This window comes from Pelobates fuscus, chromosome 5 (assembly GCF_036172605.1).
Source record: "Pelobates fuscus isolate aPelFus1 chromosome 5, aPelFus1.pri, whole genome shotgun sequence".
NCBI classification, from domain to species: domain Eukaryota; kingdom Metazoa; phylum Chordata; class Amphibia; order Anura; family Pelobatidae; genus Pelobates; species Pelobates fuscus.
Genome location: NC_086321.1, coordinates 68,995,291 through 69,015,799, shown reverse-complemented (window position 1 = coordinate 69,015,799; position 20,509 = coordinate 68,995,291). Strand labels below are relative to the sequence as shown.

Here is a 20,509-nt window from a genome sequence, read left to right as displayed (position 1 = left end):
GGTTGCTATGGGTGGAGAGCCGGGGAATGTCTGTGCCTGCATTGGAATTGAGGTAGATGGGAGCAAAAAAAACTCAATTTTAAATAGACTTTTCTCCAAATCAATACGTTTGATAGAAAAACTGCTAGCACAACATGTAGATGTATTGAAATACTTTACACGCTGTGTAAAATGACACAGAGCACTCTGGTTGGATTTCAAGCCAACCAATCAGAATGCTGTGACAGGTAAATGTAGAGACTTACTTGTCAGAGCACTCTGGTTGGTGCCTTTCCCTGCCCTGCGGTGCTCATTCTGCCATTCCCTCGATGGGTGAAGATGGATTATTTTTTTATTTTTTTATTTTTTTTGGCGCTCAGGTTTCTTATTTTATTTTTAAAGTTCGACGGGTATTATGTTTTTTTTTTATTTGGCCTTATTTGGGGCTCTAATTTTTAAGAAAAAAGAAAGAAGACGTAAAATGGTAAGTATGTAAGTATGAAATTTAATTTTACAGAGTTAGTTTATTGCCACCGCCCCCCTCACTATTAGTAGGATGGGGGGGGGGGGTAAGTAGGATATTTTTATTGGGCGCAGAGTGACTAGGAGCTTAAGGACCACTAGTCACTTTATGATTTGTTGTCCCCACCCGCTGGTCATGGGTGGGGACCAGGGGGGGCATTAGGTCTCCCGTTTATATAAATAGCCCCCACCTGTGGGTCATTGGTGTGGTTGTGGGGGGGCACTATGTCCCCCAATTTAAGTTTTTATGTTTACCACACCATGGGGCCAGGTCTCCCATTATTGCACTAGTGACTGGGCAGCAATAACTGCCCAGTCACTAGTAGTTTTAAATGACAGCAAGCAGCCAATGGCTGTGCGCTGTTTAGGCAACATGCCCCTACTTGTGACACACCGCGAGCATGGGCATACGGGAGGATTTAATCTCCAGTTTATTAATATGGAAGTCATAGTGACCCCCATAGGTTTTAATGTGGGGGGTAGGAATTGTTTATTTATTACAAGGAGGGAGCTGGTAGCGTTGATGGCTCTATCCTTGCTTTAGTTTATTTTGTTTTTTTGCGCATGCGCAGTGCTGTTTTCGTCCTAATGAACGAAAACAAATTATTGGCTAATTTCGTTCGAAAACGAATGGTTTGTGGACGAAATTCGGGATTGACGAATTACATTTTTTATTTAAAAATCTGACTGAGCTAGCCTGGAATTTAATTTTTATTTTATTTTTTTATTTTTTTTATAAATATTTATTGTATTTACATATAAAAAGACATAACAATCGGAAGTATCCATGTAAACCGTATTGATTCATAATTTTGCTAAACATTTTCTTTTAGCACTATACATTCTGATGATTGCATGACATAAATAACTACATGCAACAATGACGATATAAGATTTTTCGATATGCCTTGAAATAGGAGTAGGCTATATGACTACAGTTCCTCTGATTCTTATAACAATGGAGATACTGTAGTTATCATTCTCATTGTGCTTCGCATTGCCATAGAACATACAGAAAATCGTACATACATAAAAATACAGAATAGAGACCACAACATGGGTATAATATACCTTACATACTGTCTAGCGAGGGAGGGTGGGGGACCTTCAGCACGCTGTGGAGGCGGAGAGAGGTGTATATCGTTAAAGGGACACTATAGTCACCTGAACAACTTTAGCTTAATGAAGCAGTTTTGGTGTATCGAACATGCCCCTGCAGCCTCACTGCTCAATCCTCTGCCATTTAGGAGTTAAATCCCTTTGTTTATGAACCCTAGTCACACCTCCCTGAATGTGACTTGCACAGCCTTCCATAAACACTTCCTGTAAAGAGAGCCCTATTTAGGCTTTCTTTATTGCAAGTTTTGTTTAATTAAGATTTTCTTATCCCCTGCTATGTTAATGTCAGGGTACCTGAGGTCTCTACCTTTGAGAAGGGTAGAGACTTAGTTGTTTATCCGTCTAGACAGGTCATTTCTCCCGTTCCTCGCGGTCCATCCAGTCATTCTAACGCTGGCCGCAAGGGATCCGCTTCCTTTTCTAACATGACGCTCGATACGTGACGTCTTCACGCTATCCCGAGCGACCTGTCACTCTATTGGCTTTATCCTATCAGCACCCATCGGAGGCGTGTCTACTCTCCGGACTCAGGGTATTTAAGCTTGCTTCTCTCGTCAGCTCATTGCCCTGTCGTGGTTCTAGCTTGTCTAGTCACTCAGTGCTCTTGTATTCTAGTATTCTCTTTGGTTCTGACCCGGCTTGTTGTACTATTCTGCTTATCTCTGTTATCCCTCTGACCCGGCTTGTCTCTCGCTTACCTGTCTTCTCGTTCCCTCGACCTCGGCTTGTCTCTGACCATTCTCTGTTATTCTCTGTACGTTAGTCCGGCCATTCTAAGGCCCGGTATACGTACCTTTCTACTGTTTGTACTCTGCGTGTTGGATCCCTGTCCCGATCCTGACATTACGACAGGGCCAATGGATCCTGCAGGTACAAACAGTCAGCTTGGTTCTTCCGACCCCAGGTTTGATGCCATGGAACACAGGATGGATCAGATGGCCCTAGCACTACAGGCGCTATTGTCTCGTGCTAGTAACCCACCAGAGGAGACACGTACTCCTTCGATCTCTCCTGTAAGTTCAGGTCTAGAAGTAGCCACTGTAGGTGCTTCTTCTCGTATTACTCCACCAGTACGTTATGGCGGTTCTCCTGAGAAGTGTCGTGGCTTTTTGAACCAGATCAGCATCCATTTCGAATTACAACCCCGCTCTTATCCTACAGATAGAGCGAAGGTTGGATTTATTGTTACGTTACTCATTGAGAAGGCTCTGAGATGGGCTAATCCTTTATGGGAGAATGATAACCCGTTAGTCTATAACTATAATGCCTTTGTAGCTGCTTTTAAAATAACTTTTGACCCCCCTGGTAGGAAGGTCAATGCAGCTAGATTACTGTTGCGCCTTAGACAGGAAAATCGAACACTTGTGGATTATGCACTAGAGTTCAGATCCTTGGCGGCAGAGGTTAAGTGGAACGAACAGGCTTATATAGATGTATTTTTAAATGGGTTATCAGATGTAATCCTTGACGAGGTCGCTACTAGAGAGCTCCCTGAGAATTTGGAGGATTTAATTTCTTTTATCTCTCGCATTGATGAACGCTTAAGAGAGAGGCAGAACACTCGAGATAGGACTCGTAGACCCTCCTTTAAACTAGCTCCTGCATTTCAAAATTCTGAGATCGAAACCTCACGTTTCCCAGAGCCTATGCAGATAGGTAATACTCACCTCACAGAGGAGGAGAGACAGTACAGGAGAAGGGAGGGTTTATGTATGTACTGTGGAGTCAAAGGTAATTTACGCCTAAATTGTCCCAATCGTTCGGGAAACGCTCGCACCTAAGTTTCTCTAGAGGACAGGCCTTGGGTGTATCTATTTTGTCCTCTGTTCACAATTATAAAGATCACAGGCTTCTGTTACCCGTTTCTTTGACTTGGGAGAAGGGAGTAGTAAAAACCATGGCTTTGATCGATTCTGGAGCAGCTGAGAGCTTTATCGATCAAGTCTTTGTTAACAAGCATACTATTCCATCCCAGTTAAAGGAGACACCCCTGGCCGTTGAGGCCATTGATGGTAGACCTTTACTTGAGCCTGTTATTTTCCGTGAGACCATACCTGTTAATTTAACTGTTGGTATCTTGCATGAGGAAGACCTATCCCTGTTGATCATTTCCTCTCCTTCTATTCCCATAGTCCTGGGGTACTCCTGGTTAAAGAGACATAACCCTATCATTAATTGGGAGTTAGGGGAGATAATCTCATGGGGTCAGAATTGTCAAGAGAAATGTTTGCGGAAGGTCTCACCTCTTTGCCTGGCTAACACGTCGGCTAACTCCTCTAATCCTACAGAGACACAAATACCGCCTCAGTACCTGGATTTAAAGGCAGTATTTGATAAAAAGAGAGCAGATACCTTACCTCCACACAGATCCTTTGATTGCAAAATTAACTTACTCCCTGGTACCATGCCTCCCAGGGGTCATGTATACCCGTTATCTACTAAAGAGAATTCAGTTCTAGAGGAGTATATTCACGAGAATTTAGACAAGGGATTTATTAGGAGATCCTCCTCCCCTGCCGGGGCTGGATTTTTTTTTGTTAAAAAGAAGGATGGTACACTTAGGCCTTGTATTGATTATCGAGGTTTGAACAAGATAACCATTAGGAATGCTTATCCCATTCCTTTGATTACCGAACTCTTTGATCGTTTAAAGGGTTCTAACATTTTCACCAAGTTAGATCTCAGAGGGGCATATAACTTGGTGAGAGTCCAGCAGGGACACGAGTGGATGACGGCATTCAATACTCGATACGGTCACTATGAATATACAGTAATGCCTTTTGGGTTATGTAATGCACCGGCTGTATTCCAGGATCTGATAAATGAGGTTCTTAGGGAATTTCAGCATGAGTGTGTTATTGTATACCTGGACGATATACTCATACATTCTAGAGAGATTGAGACTCACCACGAACAAGTCAGAAGGGTTTTGCACAAACTTCTTCAACATGGTCTGTACTGCAAATTGGAGAAATGTAGTTTCGATCAATCCCAAGTAAACTTCCTCGGTTATGTGATCTCTGGGGAGGGATTTAAGATGGACCCGGATAAACTCCAGTCCATTCTGGATTGGCCTCTACCCAAGGGTCTTAAGGCCGTTCAGAGATTTATTGGGTTCTCCAATTATTATAGGCGCTTTATTAAGGGATATTCTTCTATTATTGCGCCCATCACCAATATGACCAAACAGGGGGCTGATACTAAGAATTGGTCTACGGAAGCTCTCCTTGCTTTCAAAACTCTCAAGGAGCTTTTTGCTTCCGCCCCAATTTTAGTTCACCCTAATACCACTCTTCCTTTCCTACTTGAGGTAGACGCCTCTGAGACTGGCATAGGTGCCATCCTATCCCAAAGGCTAGGTGTGGATAAACCGTTACATCCATGTGGATTTTTTTCGAAAAAATTGTCTGGTGCGGAGAGCAGATATGACTGTCAGACCTTCCGGCATTCGCTAACCGTGGACTTCCGGGTTCTCGGAGCGCGGCCACTCCCCCTCCTATGACGTGGTCGTTCCCAGGGTTCATAGAGAGTCCGCGTCAACACCACAGTGCTGGATCAACTCGAAAGCTCCCGCGAACTTCAAACTGAATATTTACTTCTACTGTGTATCGGACCCGGACTGTTTAATCATTTACCCTCCTTCTCCTCTCCTACGACCTCGGACTGTTTTTTGGATATTCTCTTGCCTGCTGCAACCTCGATTCTCTGTGGAATCTCCATCACCAATTTGGATTATCACTCCTTCATAAGTTAAGTAAACCAGATTGGCTCAAACTTAATATATAACCATCCTAAATCTAAGTGGTTCGCTATCTGCTCCACATCAACTCATAATCCTGTTTCCAACACCTACTTATTAATTATCTGCATCCTAATTTGGAACTTCTCGCTGGTTGTGTTAAATTTACCTTATCCTAAAACAACTTCAAACACCGCTGCTGGTTTTAACCTGCCAGGAATTAAAGAGACAGTTCAATTTGATTATCTTTTTTTATTTAAAGTAATAAACATTATCAACCTCAGAAATCTGCAGTTGTTTCCATCTTATCAACAATTGAGCGTTACAGATTGATCCAGCCTAATTAATGGATACAGCAGATCTCACTTCTGAAATCACCAGATTAAACCAAAGGGTGGATACTCTCACTCAAGGCATGCAAGATCTACAGATCACCAATGAAAGAATCCTTACTTACGTAAGGGACTTGCAAACCCATACTCCTCACACATTTACACACTCGGCTAGTGACCCTGCTGTCTCCAACCCCGAAAAATTCTCTGGAGACAGGTCCCAATACCGAGAGTTCATCAATTCTTGCAAGTTGTTGATTGCATTAAAACCCCGATCATATCCCACTGAAAGATCTAAAGTCTGTTCTGTTATTTCATTTCTGAGAGGTGAACCCATGGCCTGGGCTCATTCCTTTCTTGAGAATGATGATCCCATATTGGATTCTCTGGATGAATTTTTTGAAGCCATGTCTCTCCTTTACGAAGACCCAAACAAACAAGCGACTGCAGATTTAACCATTAGAACACTGCAGCAAAGAAACCGGCCTGTTGAAGATTACATTGCTGAATTCAAACGATGGGCACCTGATACTCAGTGGAATGACATAACTCTACGTAACCAGTTCCGTATTGGGTTATCTGAAGCTGTCAAAGATGAGCTCTCCAGAACTGAACTACCTACTACACTTAATACACTTATTCAACTGTCAATCAGTATCGACCGAAGACTTAGGGAAAGAAAAGCTGAGAAATCACTCACTAGCTCTCTATGGAAAAAACCCTTCACCTCTTCAAAAGCACCGGAGAAACCTATAACTCCCGCTGAACCTATGGAAATAGGGGTTGTGAGAAGTCCTCTTACTCCAGAAGAGAGAACCAGAAGAAGACAACTGAACCTCTGCATGTACTGTGCTTCGCAAGAACATGTTGTCCCAGACTGTCCCCTATTGAAACGTCCAAGAGGCGGTAAGCATGGTTCTACCACGACTATAATGAGTGTACTTCCTTCTAAACCAACCTCTCATTTTTCCTCTGTCTCTCTCATATTACAGTGGGACAAAGAAAGAATTACGACTAAGGCCATTATTGACTCCGGTGCTAATGGGGTGTTCCTGGACTCATCCTTTGTTACAAAAAATAAAATTCCTTGCGTTCAAAAACGTAATTCCGTCTCTGTCAGAGTTATTGATGGCTCCTTAATCTCCTCGGGGCCCATTCGCCTCGAAACTGTCCCTTTAAGGACTACTACTAATTATCTCCATTCTGAATTTCTTGTTTTTGATGTCATAAATTCTCCTCTTTATCCTATAATATTAGGGATAGACTGGTTACGGACTCACAACCCACTTATTACCTGGGCTCCTTTCTCTCTCACGTTTAACTCTGCATATTGCCAGAGAACATGTCTACAGCACATCCCCATTTTGCATGTTACTAGGGAATCCACTATACCTTCCATCTATTCAGAGTTCGCTGATGTGTTCAGTAAAAAGGAAGCAGAGACACTTCCTCCTCATCGACCCTATGATTGTCCGATTGACCTTGTTCCTGGTGCTCCTATCCCTTTTGGACACATTTACCCTCTCTCTGAATCAGAGTTAAAAACCCTCAAGGAATACCTGGATGAAAACCTCCGGAAGGGGTTCATTAGACCTTCCTGTTCACCAGCCGCTTCCAGCATGTTTTTTGTAAGAAACAAGGACCAGACTATTCGGCCAATCATCGATTACAGGTCTTTAAATAAAATAACTATCAAGAATCGTTACCCTCTTCCCCTGATCAATGAGTTGATTGAAAGATTAAGAACAGCTACCATCTACACTAAACTTGACCTTCGTGGGGCATATAACCTTGTTAGAATCAAAGCCAATGATGAATGGAAAACGGCGTTCAGAACCCGATATGGTCTTTACGAATATCTTGTCATGCCCTTCGGGCTATGTAACGCCCCTGCAACCTTTCAGCATTTCATTAACGATATCTTCCGAGATCTCCTAGACGTTTGTGTCATCATTTACTTAGATGATATTCTCATCTACTCCAACAACCTTGAAGAACACAGAAAACACGTGAGATGGGTATTATCCAGATTAAGAACACACAAATTATACGCAAAACCAGAAAAATGTATATTTGAAGTCAATGAAATCACTTTTTTGGGATATGTTATCTCCCCTCATTCAATAAGTATGGATACCTCCAAAATAGATTGCATTGTCAACTGGTCTACTCCTACTAATACTAAAGACTTACAACGTTTTCTGGGATTTGCCAACTTCTATAGGAAGTTCATTAAAAATTACTCCAAGGTTGCTCATCCCCTCAACCTGCTCAATAGCAGTAAACGGTCCTTTGCTTGGAACGAAGAGGCTCAAGCAGCCTTTGATGAATTAAAACGGAGATTCACAAGTGCACCCATTCTTCAACTACCTAATCCTGCTTTTCTCTACGTCATGGAAACGGATGCTTCTGATACAGCTATCGGGGCTGTCCTCTCTCAACACCAAACGCCTCAAGATCCTCTCCATCCAGTAGCTTTTTTTTCACGATCCTTGTCTCCTGCTGAACGAAATTATCCTGTAGGAGAAAAAGAGTTATTAAGTATTAAAGCTGCATTCGAAAACTGGCGTCACATACTTGAAGACACACGCACTCCTGTAATTGTTTATACCGACCATAGGAACCTTGAATATCTTCATTCCAACAAAACACTCTCTGCCAGACAAGTACGCTGGAATCTTTTCTTTTCCCGTTTCAATTTTCAAATCATCTACAGACCTGGATCCAGAAATAAAAAGGCAGATGCCCTGTCCAGAATTCACCAAGATCTTCCTGTAAACGAAACTCAACCTCCTAAAATCATAGGTATTATTTCGTCATTAACTGATGATATTAAACATCTCAAAGAAGAAGATCTTGAACTTCCCAAACAAGGCAATCTATCAAAAAAGGACGGGTTGTACTACTTCAAGGACAGGTTATACATTCCTCCCTTGTTTAGGAATAAAATACTCTCCTTGATTCATGATTCCCCTCTGGCTGGTCATCCTGGTACAAGAAAAACACTGGAGCTGTCTAAAAGATATTACTGGTGGCCTCGCCAGGACAGAACCATAGAATCTTATGTAAAAAACTGCCCAACCTGTCTGAGATCAAAATCTGACCATCATCCGCCATTCGGTCAATTACTGAGCCTACCTATTCCAGAAAGACCTTGGCAGTCCATCTCAATGGATTTCTTGGTAGAACTCCCTCCTTCGCAACATCATACCACCATTCTGGTAGTGGTAGACCGTTTCACCAAGATGTCCCATTTTATTCCTTTAAAGAAATTACCCTCTTCATCTGAACTTGCAAAAGTATTCATCAACAACATCGTGAAACTCCATGGTCTTCCTGAAGAAATCATATCAGACAGAGGAACACAGTTCACCTCCAAATTCTGGAATGAGATGTGTTCCTCCCTCAACATTCAACGTAAATTATCTTCAGCCTATCATCCTCAAACCAACGGACAAACAGAGAGAGTTAACCAATGTCTTGAACAATACTTGAGGTGTTATTGCTCTCATTTACAAGATGATTGGATCACGTGGTTACCAATGGCAGAGTTCTCTTACAACAACTCGGTACATACTAGTAGCAAAATGACTCCATTCTTCTCAAATTTTGGATTCCATCCTTCTTCATTCCCCGATCAAGGACTTCCTTCTTCTAATCCATACGTCTCCAACCATAACTCGTTCATGTCTGCCCTCTTCCTCAGGTTACGTGATAACCTTAAAAATGCATCAGCTGCTCAGAAAAGGTTTTTTGATACTGGTAGACGACCTTCCCCTACTTACAAGGTTGGTGATCTAGTATGGCTCTCTTCAAAAAACATTGTTACCAACCGTCCCTCAAAGAAACTAAGTTCACTCTTCCTTGGCCCTTTTCGTATATTGTCACTCATCAACGAAAACGTGGTTAGATTGAAACTTCCACCTACCATGAAACTACATCCAGTCTTCCATGTGTCATTGCTTAAACCACACCACTCCGACCCTTTCCAAAGGGATGTTCTTACTACTCCTGATCCCCTTCTGGTGCAAGGTGAAGAGGAATACGAGGTACAGAGGATTCTCGACTCACGAATCCATCGTGGTTCCTTACAATATCTTGTCCGGTGGAAGGGCTACGGAGTTGACGAAGACTCATGGGTGTCGTCCTCCGCGGTGCATGCTCGTCGACTTATCAACGCGTACCATGCTCGCTACCCATCCAGACCTCGTTGACAGCATCCGGTGGCTGCTTCTTATGAGGGGGGTTCTGTCAGACCTTCCGGCATTCGCTAACCGTGGACTTCCGGGTTCTCGGAGCGCGGCCACTCCCCCTCCTATGACGTGGTCGTTCCCAGGGTTCATAGAGAGTCCGCGTCAACACCACAGTGCTGGATCAACTCGAAAGCTCCCGCGAACTTCAAACTGAATATTTACTTCTACTGTGTATCGGACCCGGACTGTTTAATCATTTACCCTCCTTCTCCTCTCCTACGACCTCGGACTGTTTTTTGGATATTCTCTTGCCTGCTGCAACCTCGATTCTCTGTGGAATCTCCATCACCAATTTGGATTATCACTCCTTCATAAGTTAAGTAAACCAGATTGGCTCAAACTTAATATATAACCATCCTAAATCTAAGTGGTTCGCTATCTGCTCCACATCAACTCATAATCCTGTTTCCAACACCTACTTATTAATTATCTGCATCCTAATTTGGAACTTCTCGCTGGTTGTGTTAAATTTACCTTATCCTAAAACAACTTCAAACACCGCTGCTGGTTTTAACCTGCCAGGAATTAAAGAGACAGTTCAATTTGATTATCTTTTTTTATTTAAAGTAATAAACATTATCAACCTCAGAAATCTGCAGTTGTTTCCATCTTATCAACAATTGAGCGTTACAATGACATTGGTGACAGAGAACTACTAGCTGTTATCAAAGCTTTGAAAGAATGGAGACATTTATTGGAAGGGACATTACATCCTGTTACTATTTTAACGGATCACAAGAACTTGTCCTATATTGGAGAGGCCAAGCGATTGTCTTCCAGGCAAGCTCGTTGGTCGTTATTCCTCACCCATTTCAATTACGTTCTTACTTTTAGGCCTGGTTCAAAGAATTCTAAAGCCGATGCTCTATCTCGTCAATATGAACCTTTGGCTTCTTCTGAACCGGTTCTGTCCTCTATAGTACCCCAATGCAATATTATTGCTAACACAAGTCTCAAAATCCATTCTCCGTTGCTTGCTCAGATCTTGAACTTACAACATCTGGCACCTGGACAGACTCCTGAGGGAAGAAAATTTGTTCCTCCTGAACTCCAACTGGAGCTCTTACAGTGTTTCCACGAAAGCAAGGTGGCTGGTCATCCTGGCATTCGCAAGACTTATTCCCTGATCTCCAAGGATTTCTGGTGGCCTTCCTTACGAAAGGATATTAAGGAGTTCATCGGAGCTTGTGAGACTTGTACCAGGACTAAACAGCCTCACGCATCTCCTTGTGGTTTGTTGCTCCCCTTGAACATTCCGGAGAAACCATGGTCCTGTTTGGCCATGGACTTTATTGTGGATTTACCTGCTTCCAAGAGACAGACTGTTATTCTCACGGTGGTGGATAGATTCACTAAGATGGCTCATTTTGTGCCCTTACCTAAACTCCCCACGTCTCCTGAATTGGCGGAGATTTTTGCGAGAGAAGTTTTTCGCTTACATGGGATACCTTCTGAAATCGTTTCTGATAGAGGCTCTCAATTTGTCTCACGATTCTGGAGATCCTTCTGTTCTCAATTAGGTATCAAATTGAACTTTTCCTCTGCATATCACCCTCAGTCTAACGGAGCCGCTGAGCGTACTAATCAAAAAATTGAACAATATCTGCGCTGCTTTGTTTCCGAACACCAGGATGATTGGGTCGGTTTGATTCCTTGGGCAGAGTTCGCACATAACAATCTCGTTTGTGATTCTACTCGTTCTAGCCCCTTCTTCATGAACTATGGCTTTCATCCTTCCATTTTTCCTTCGGTCTCTTCTTCCCAAGGAGTACCGTCGGTTGATGATCATGTCGCCAATCTGAAGAAGTTGTGGGATCAGACTCGTCAAATTCTCCTACATAATTCTATGTTGTTCAAAAAACACGCTGATAAACACAGAAGGGCGGCTCCAGTTTTTGTTCCTGGGGATAGAGTATGGCTGAGTACTAAGAACATTCGTTTAAAAGTTCCCTCTATGAAATTTGCGCCTCGGTACATAGGCCCTTACAGGGTTTTGTCTCGTATCAACCCAGTTGCGTATCGCCTGGCTCTGCCATCCGCCTAACGTATTCCCAACTCCTTTCATGTGTCTTTGCTAAAACCACTGATTTGCAACAGATTCTCCTCTACGGTTTCCTCACCTCGTTCGGTTCAGGTGGACGGTCAGGAGGAGTACGAGGTCAACTCCATTATCAATTCCCGATTCTCTCGAGGAAGATTACAGTATCTGGTCAACTGGAAGGGATATGGTCCTGAGGAGAGGAGTTGGGTACCTCAGGAGGACGTTCATGCTCCCCGTCTCCGCAGGGCATTTCACTCCCGCTTCCCATCTCGTCCCGGTTCCTTCCGCCCGGTGGGCGTATCTGAGAGGGGGGGTACTGTCAGGGTACCTGAGGTCTCTACCTTTGAGAAGGGTAGAGACTTAGTTGTTTATCCGTCTAGACAGGTCATTTCTCCCGTTCCTCGCGGTCCATCCAGTCATTCTAACGCTGGCCGCAAGGGATCCGCTTCCTTTTCTAACATGACGCTCGATACGTGACATCTTCACGCTATCCCGAGCGACCTGTCACTCTATTGGCTTTATCCTATCAGCACCCATCGGAGGCGTGTCTACTCTCCGGACTCAGGGTATTTAAGCTTGCTTCTCTCGTCAGCTCATTGCCCTGTCGTGGTTCTAGCTTGTCTAGTCACTCAGTGCTCTTGTATTCTAGTATTCTCTTTGGTTCTGACCCGGCTTGTTGTACTATTCTGCTTATCTCTGTTATCCCTCTGACCCGGCTTGTCTCTCGCTTACCTGTCTTCTTGTTCCCTCGACCTCGGCTTGTCTCTGACCATTCTCTGTTATTCTCTGTACGTTAGTCCGGCCATTCTAAGGCCCGGTATACGTACCTTTCTACTGTTTGTACTCTGCGTGTTGGATCCCTGTCCCGATCCTGACAGTTAATGGCTTGCTAGACCCTGCAAGAGCCTCTTGTATGTGATTAAAGTTCAATTTAGAGATTGAGATACAATTATTTAAGATAAATTACATCTGTTTGAAAGTGAAACCAGTTTTTTTTTTCATGCAGGCTCTGTCAATCATAGCCAGGGGAGGTGTGGCTAGGGCTGCATAAACAGAAACAAAGTGATTTAACTCCTAAATGACAGTGAATTGAGCAGTGAGATTGCAGGGGAATGATCTATACACTAAAACTGCTTTATTTAGCTAAAGTAATTTAGGTGACTATAGGGTTCCTTTAAGTAGTGTTAAATAGTTAAGATTGATCGAAACAAACCAGACGTGTCAATGAATTAACCTTCCATGCCCATTTGAGTAATTCAAGGTCGATTTAGCCTGTTATAGTATTCAAACCATCTGGACCAAATTTTATTATATTTTGGGATATTACGGTTATTAAAAAAAAAAAAAGCGCCTTTTCCATAACTCCTTGGTGATTAATTTGAGTTAAAATTTCTGTTAAAGGCGGAATATTTATACTCTTTCACTATCTTGAGATACAGATCTTTATTGCCATTAGTACATTTATCAATAGGTATTTTTCAGATTTCCTTCAACCCTTAATATTTATATGAACGAAACTTCTCAGGAGTCAAATCTGGTATCTTTAGATCTAGTTCTTCAGCAAGGTGTAATACAAAGTGTTGTATTGAACTTAAATTTGAGCAGTCCTACCATATATGTTTCAATGTTCCCACTTCCCCATTACATCTCCAACAAAGATTTGTGCATTGAGGCTTAAATTTACATAGACTGGAAGGGACTAAATACCATCTGTTTAAGATTTATTAGAGAAATATTAGATCCTAGTTGGTCAATTTCTACAATATTTTTTTTTCTTAACCACTCTGTTAAATCCAGATCTCTTATTATTAGTTTAGTCATTCCTAAAGGTGCTTTACACAGAATTTGATTATCAGCCAGGAATAGTTTTTTTTTTTTTTTTATCGGATCAATTGATTTAAACATTTGTAATATTATCCAATTATCAATTCCTAAATTTTTAAACATTTTACTGTCCAGCCAAAAGAAAAGGAAGGGATCAATTCCTACACATTGTTCTTTCTCTATCTTGTACTATGTTTTGTCTCTAGATTTCTCGTTACCCCATTCCAAGAAATGGGAAAACATTACTGAATTATGAATCATCTGAATGTTGGGAAATGGTAATCCTCCCTCTCTTAAGTGTGTTATCATTATTTTTCTGTTGATTCTTGCTTTTATCTGACCATACAAAAGAATAGAATAATGTATCAAACATTTTCAAAATGTTGTTTGATACTCTTATTGGAATTGTACGAAATAGATATTCGAGTTTTGGCATCAAATATGCCTTTATGGTATTTAATCTACCCATCCATGAAAGTATCAAATTATCCCATTTTTATTCTGGTCTTGGTTTAGGAATAGGTGTAATTGTAGCACTTAACTCAGAAGAAATGTTTTTTGTTGAATTAAGTTTGCTAAACCATCTATGTAATAAAGGAGATATTTATAGGTTCAAATGTTTTAAAGAAAGAGGCAGTAAAGCCATCTGGAACCGGCGCTTTTCCTTTGGATACGTTTTTTATTACGATCTTGATTTCTTCAATCAATATATCGTTATTTAGTTCAACTAATTTGTCTGGATTCATTTGATGATGATTAATTTTATTAAAAAATGAATTTAACTCCTCGTTGGTTATTTTATTATCAGTTAAGTTATATAACGATGAGTAGTAATTAGTGAAAACATTCCCAATTTGTAGGGGAGAAAAAAGGATTTTGGTTCCTTCTATTATTATTGTTTTTTATTTTCTGGTTTGAGTTTTTTCGATAATAACCTCCCTACTTTATTACTACTACAATACCATTTTTGTTTACTCTATTTGTGAGCGATTTATTTATCTGTTGTTGAATTGTTTTTATTTGGCTAATTCTATAGAAGGATTTTTAGCCTGGAATTTAAGAGATTAAGTTGTTGTCTGGTTACTGCAAATGAGCATAAAGTGTACGGCTCAAGACCTTTTCCCCACCTTCCCGCTCTGCCAATATATATTTTTGTAATGGGTTTAGTATTTGTCAGCAAAAAGTAGAAATGGCTTACATTATATATATATATTTTTTTTTTATGTGAATAAATTCAGTACTTTGTTTGCTACATTGAAAACCTTTTAATATATATATCCACTGTTTGTAAACACAGTTTTGAGGCTTCAATACATGGTACAGATGTTTGCATCCGACACATTGAGTGTTAATGGACAGAAGCCAAATTGTAATCAGCAGTTTCTGAGCAAGCAGGCATTGTAGAGTTTCTTCAACTCACTGATCTATGGAAGTTGTTGAAGTTATTTTCAGAAGATTGTCGTTGGATTTCCCTTAGGTTTTTAAATGTGCTAGAGTGTGAATAGCAAATAAATGTATACCAAGTGACAAATAGCCTTTAGGAGCTGGTAAAGTGTGAGAATGCAAATAAAAAAAAAAAAACAAAGCGGGAAGAACATTGACTTTTACATCATTCTAAATTCTCATCTCCTTCATAAATATGTTCTTTCAGATTCTGTGTACCTTTCACCAACACAAGATTATGTTGTAAATTTAACAAGAGAATAAAAAAAGGTTTTTATTTTCGTGTATGGTTTCTTTCATTTTTATTTTTGTATAGCGTTAAAAAAATATTTTTAGGGAATAATCATAAATTAATTTTCAACAAAATATTAAAATATATATATATATTTTTTAAATGGAATGGTTGCAGCTGTTGCAAATTCTTAAGAAACAGCATGGTTGTGTCTTCCTGCACCAGTAAAAATCTTTACCAATCAGTATGTGTGATCTTGTTCAAGAATTTCCATTGCAGAAGGGGCATATGAGCTATGTGCTTCAACAGATCTGTTAATAAACTGTACAACACACAAAGGTTTTATGGTTCTTGGATTGTCCCTTGAAGAAAACCTATTTATGAGGCTCATAAGGCATATTTTCGGTTTACAATATCTGCTTTTTTAGTATAAACCTGATCATCCATCAATAGCCACAACTGCTTGACACCTTGTACACCAATATTATTAACCTCTGGTTTCAAAACACATTCATAAATGAAAAGTGACTTTAAATACTCCACTAAAATATTAATACAGAACTGATATGCACAATTCCCGGTTATGTGTTCTCTTAGAAAAATGCCCCCAAAACAGATATAAAAATCTAAACCAAACCATCATGCCACCAGACAACCAGGGAATGGAATATCCCCCCTCCCTGGACACAGGTAAGAAGCAGGGAGGGGAGAATAACATTTAATTAAATGTAATGTACAATTAATGTAAAATTGACCCTCCCCTGGATTGCAGGCCTTAGTTTGCACATTTACACACACTCTGCATACACTACACTGACACACACACACACACACACACACACTGACACACAGTCTGCACTCACTATACACACAGCATCCACTACACACACATTTTGCATCCACTATACTCACACTACATCCACCACACATTCAAACACTCTGCATTCATTATGCCCAGACACTGCATCTAATACACACACTACATCCAATACACAAACACACACACTGCATCCACTACACACACTGCATCTAATGCACACTACACAAACACACTCTATACTCACTACATACACTACACAAACACACACTGCATCTAACACACACAAACACTACACGCATTACACAAATGTAAAATCTGCATCCACTATACAGACTGCATTCATTATACACTCACTCTGCATGCATTCTAATTCTACATCCACTATATACACACACCACATTCAGTCCTGCATCCTTGTGGGCAGACTCAGAAAGAGCCCTGTGGGCGGCGTCGGGGTGGGCCCCGGGGCCCAGACCTTGAGCTTTGTTAGGGGCCCCAAAATTTCTGATGGCAGCCCTGAATATCTGTACAGTTCCAATGTTTCGCCTTTTTCCAGTTTTTTTTTTTTCCAACTTGGCATCTGGAAAAGGACGAAACACGTTGCCAAATGCCCAGTGGGCCGAGATGGCCATGGGTCGAGGAGACAGGAGAGATCAAAGGATATACCCTGCTGGCTTATATGGATCTGATACTATCCAAGCGCATGTCCTTAATGCATGACTCTTCACGGCCAGTTAGGAGATCAGCAGGTGAAAAGAGGGAGCACATGAGCAACGCCAACCTGCACCTTCATGGATGCAGTGTGTTCCTTTTGCAAGCTTCGACACCGCATAATGCTGGAGATCATGTAAAGATTGAACACCGCTAGTACATGGTGGAGGTGCAGACTTGGTCACTAAATTAATTTTCAATGCTTTCCTATGGGGTGCGCTAATGCGCATGCGCGCCATTGCCGCGCATGCGCATTAGGTCTCCTCGGCCGGCGGGCGAGATCAGTCTCGCCCACCGGCCGACGTAAGCAGAAGGAGGAGTGGCGGGGGAGGAGGAAGCAGCGACGTGGGACCTGTCGCTGCCTCTGGTACGTCACTGAAGGGGTTTTCACCCCTTCAGCAACTGGGGATTGGGGGGTGGGAAGGAGAGGGACCCTCCAGTGCCAGGAAAACGGATCGTTTTCCTGGCACTGGAGTTTCCCTTTAACCGTAGCTGGACCAGGCACACATACCACTTCATTAAGCTGAAGTGGTCTGGGTGCCTATAGTGGTCCTTTAAAGAGTGAGTGTTTGGGTCTATACAGAGAATAGCTGTCAGACAAAGCACTTGACTGATAGATTAAAAGGAAAATACATTTTATTATAAGTAAATCATTCTGAAAAACCAAACGTGCTAGTGTACAAAAAGTGAACCTGAAGTAGGTACTAAAACTTCTTACCCTGAAAAGAGTATCCTAATGATATAAAACCAAATCGTCCAAATGGTCAAAGGGTACCAAGGTGGGAAATCTGCTAACAAGGATTTCAGGAAAGTATAATAGTAACAAGCGTCAGCCGGGATATTATCCAATAATGTCTCTGTAAATAATAAATGTCCTTCTAATTGCTTAGTATAAAGAAATCAAGGATACTGCAAATATTGGTAACTGTATGAGATACTATTTTTTCCATTTCTAACAACTTATTTTGCAAAATCTCTTAAAGACAAAGTACACAGTTTACTTTTCATTCTAATTTTGTAATATTTGAAATTGCCCATAACACTCACTTGTAGGAAGAGCATACAGGGGAAAATCTCTCCCCTCCTTCCCTCCCACACTTAGTAAAGCCCTTCTCCCTGTCGACCCGCTGCTGATATTTTTTAATTCCCTGCACTCCATCCTCTGCCTTTCCCTCCCTCCCTCTCGCACTGTCCGTTTGCCGACTCACATGCGCCCTGAGCTGGTAAAATTGTGCAATCAAAGGCTTCTCTATGAGAATCATTTCACTTGACCTTGGGGTAGTAGACATGGGCACTCTGACTGGTCTGTGGCTACAAACACTCATACGCAGCAGACTGTGATGCTTCGTGTGTTCTGACACCTTTCTATCAGGTCCAGCATTACGTTTTTCAGCAATTTGAGCAACAGTAGCTCTTTTGTGTGATCAGACAAGAAAGGTTACTCTTTGCTTCCTACGTGTATTAATGAGCCATGGGCATCCATGACCCTGATACTGGTCCATCATTTGACCTTCCATGTACCACTTCGGTAGGTGCTAATCGCTGCATCCCAGGAACACCCCACACGATTTTCAGGTTATGGAGATGTTTAGACCCGATCATCTAGCCAAGTCACTCACTTGCTTGTCAATTTTCCGGCTTTCAGCAGATGAAATTCAAGAAGTGACTGTTCACTTGCTGCCAACTATATCCCAACCCTTGACCGGTGCCATAGTAACAATATAATCCTTGTTATCCACTTCAACGGTCAGTGTTTTAATGTTGTGGCTGATCAATGTATTCAGTAGTAGGCATATTTATTTTGTATTTTCTTACCATAATGACAGAACGTTTTTCACTTATTCAGCAATTTATTTTAACCTTTCTAATGAGATGTTCGTTTTTTTGTTCGTTTTTTGTTTTTTTTCTATTATTAGGTGCAGAAACGAATGACCCTTAAATCGCTGGTGAATGCTCTCTTTACCATGCCTGCTCATTACCGCTACCTGTGTGTGAGCCACCTCATTGGATGGACCGCATTCCTATCTAACATGCTGTTCTTTACAGACTTCATGGGACAGGTAGAAATCAAAACCATGCTATGTATGCAAATGTTTAAACTTTCATGTCATTTCAAAGTATGTTGATAGATAAATCAGATGTACATTTATATTCGATTGTTACTGTACAAAACAATTTTGGCTTAACTATTTTGTGTTCTTAAAAATACTAAATCTAAAATTCATATGAAGTAATTAATTAAGGCAATTCACTACATTTACAAAAGTTTCTTGAGTGCCGTCTATGTAAAGAAATTAAAACAAAAAAAATCATATATAAATATTAAAAAAAAAAAAATCACCAAAGGATAGCTCAGTTCTCCTTGGTCTTACAAAAAAAAATTAAAACTGAACTTTTATTTGTCAGCGTTTCAGTGCCCTATAAAAACTTTCATAAAGGCAAAGCACAAAATACATATATTCTTTTCCAAATACAGTTTATCCCCTTCATGCTCCCTTTCACAATGGATGAATTAATGGACTAGATTTGCCCTCCATGACAATTTTTTAAGGAAATATATTTTGAATTTAATTGACTATGATAGCGAGAGGCTGACCTGGATTTACAGTTTATTTCATTCTCAATACCATTGCAAATTCCAAATCCCTAGAGGCTTTTGTGTAAAGAATGTTCTGACATTTGGGAGATTAAAACCTCAAGTCTGCCGCAAATAGGTGACCGTATTAAACAAGGTTTTCATGGACTTGATACGAATAATAACTGAGGATGTGTGAGAGGATATGACTGCTGTTGGATTGTTAAAGAGCTTGAAAATAAATATGCAGAAGCTAATACAACCCTCCTGAAAGTTCAGGTGAATGTCCGTAAATACAAAAGAGACTTGATTCAATTTAAATAGAAAATGTAAAAAAAGACTACAGGGAGCACAGACTCTACAAATGCTTGAGCAGGGAATCTAATAAACCCAGGAGACGTAGACAAATACAAAAAACATCCCACTTTACAGTGGATACAACTACAAGGGAATTTGCCTCATACACAGAAACCATTACAATGCATTCAAGACCTTAATCTTAAGAGGTTTTGTTTAGCTACAGATTCCAAGTGAGAAAAGACCTAAGCACTGCAGACCCAGGGGGAAGACTGGGTACAAGGGACTGTGACAAAAGGATAACCCGTTTCGGCAGGAATTCCAATCTGTCACAAAGGGTAATGAGTCCTGATTGTCTTGATTAAAGGCCTTTCCTTTGCCCCTTTGGAATCCTAGTATCCCTGCCAAGGTTCTCCTTTCCCTTCTGAAGTTTTTCTCCCAGTGCATAGACCAGTTATTAAAGCTTAGTGTTATAGTCTGTATAGCGGTTTCACCCAATCACTAGTCGAAACTTAGTGACGGGTGAATAATTGTTTTTATTTTCACTTTATCACACTTGTATACCCGTGGTCTCAACAGGCGCTCCACAAGGAAACAATGGGATTGTGACATCCCCAGTGCG

The 20,509-nt window shown here is 41.0% G+C and overlaps 1 protein-coding gene across 1 annotated transcript in view; it reads left to right on the top strand.

Moving 5' to 3' along the window:
* The window catches only part of SLC45A2 (solute carrier family 45 member 2), a 113,449-nt gene that overhangs the window by 22,849 nt on the left and 70,091 nt on the right, over positions 1-20,509 (top strand). The window contains exon 5 of the mRNA XM_063456840.1: positions 18,932-19,075. Coding sequence (XP_063312910.1) covers positions 18,932-19,075 — 144 coding nt within the window. The remainder of the gene's footprint in view (positions 1-18,931; positions 19,076-20,509) is intronic.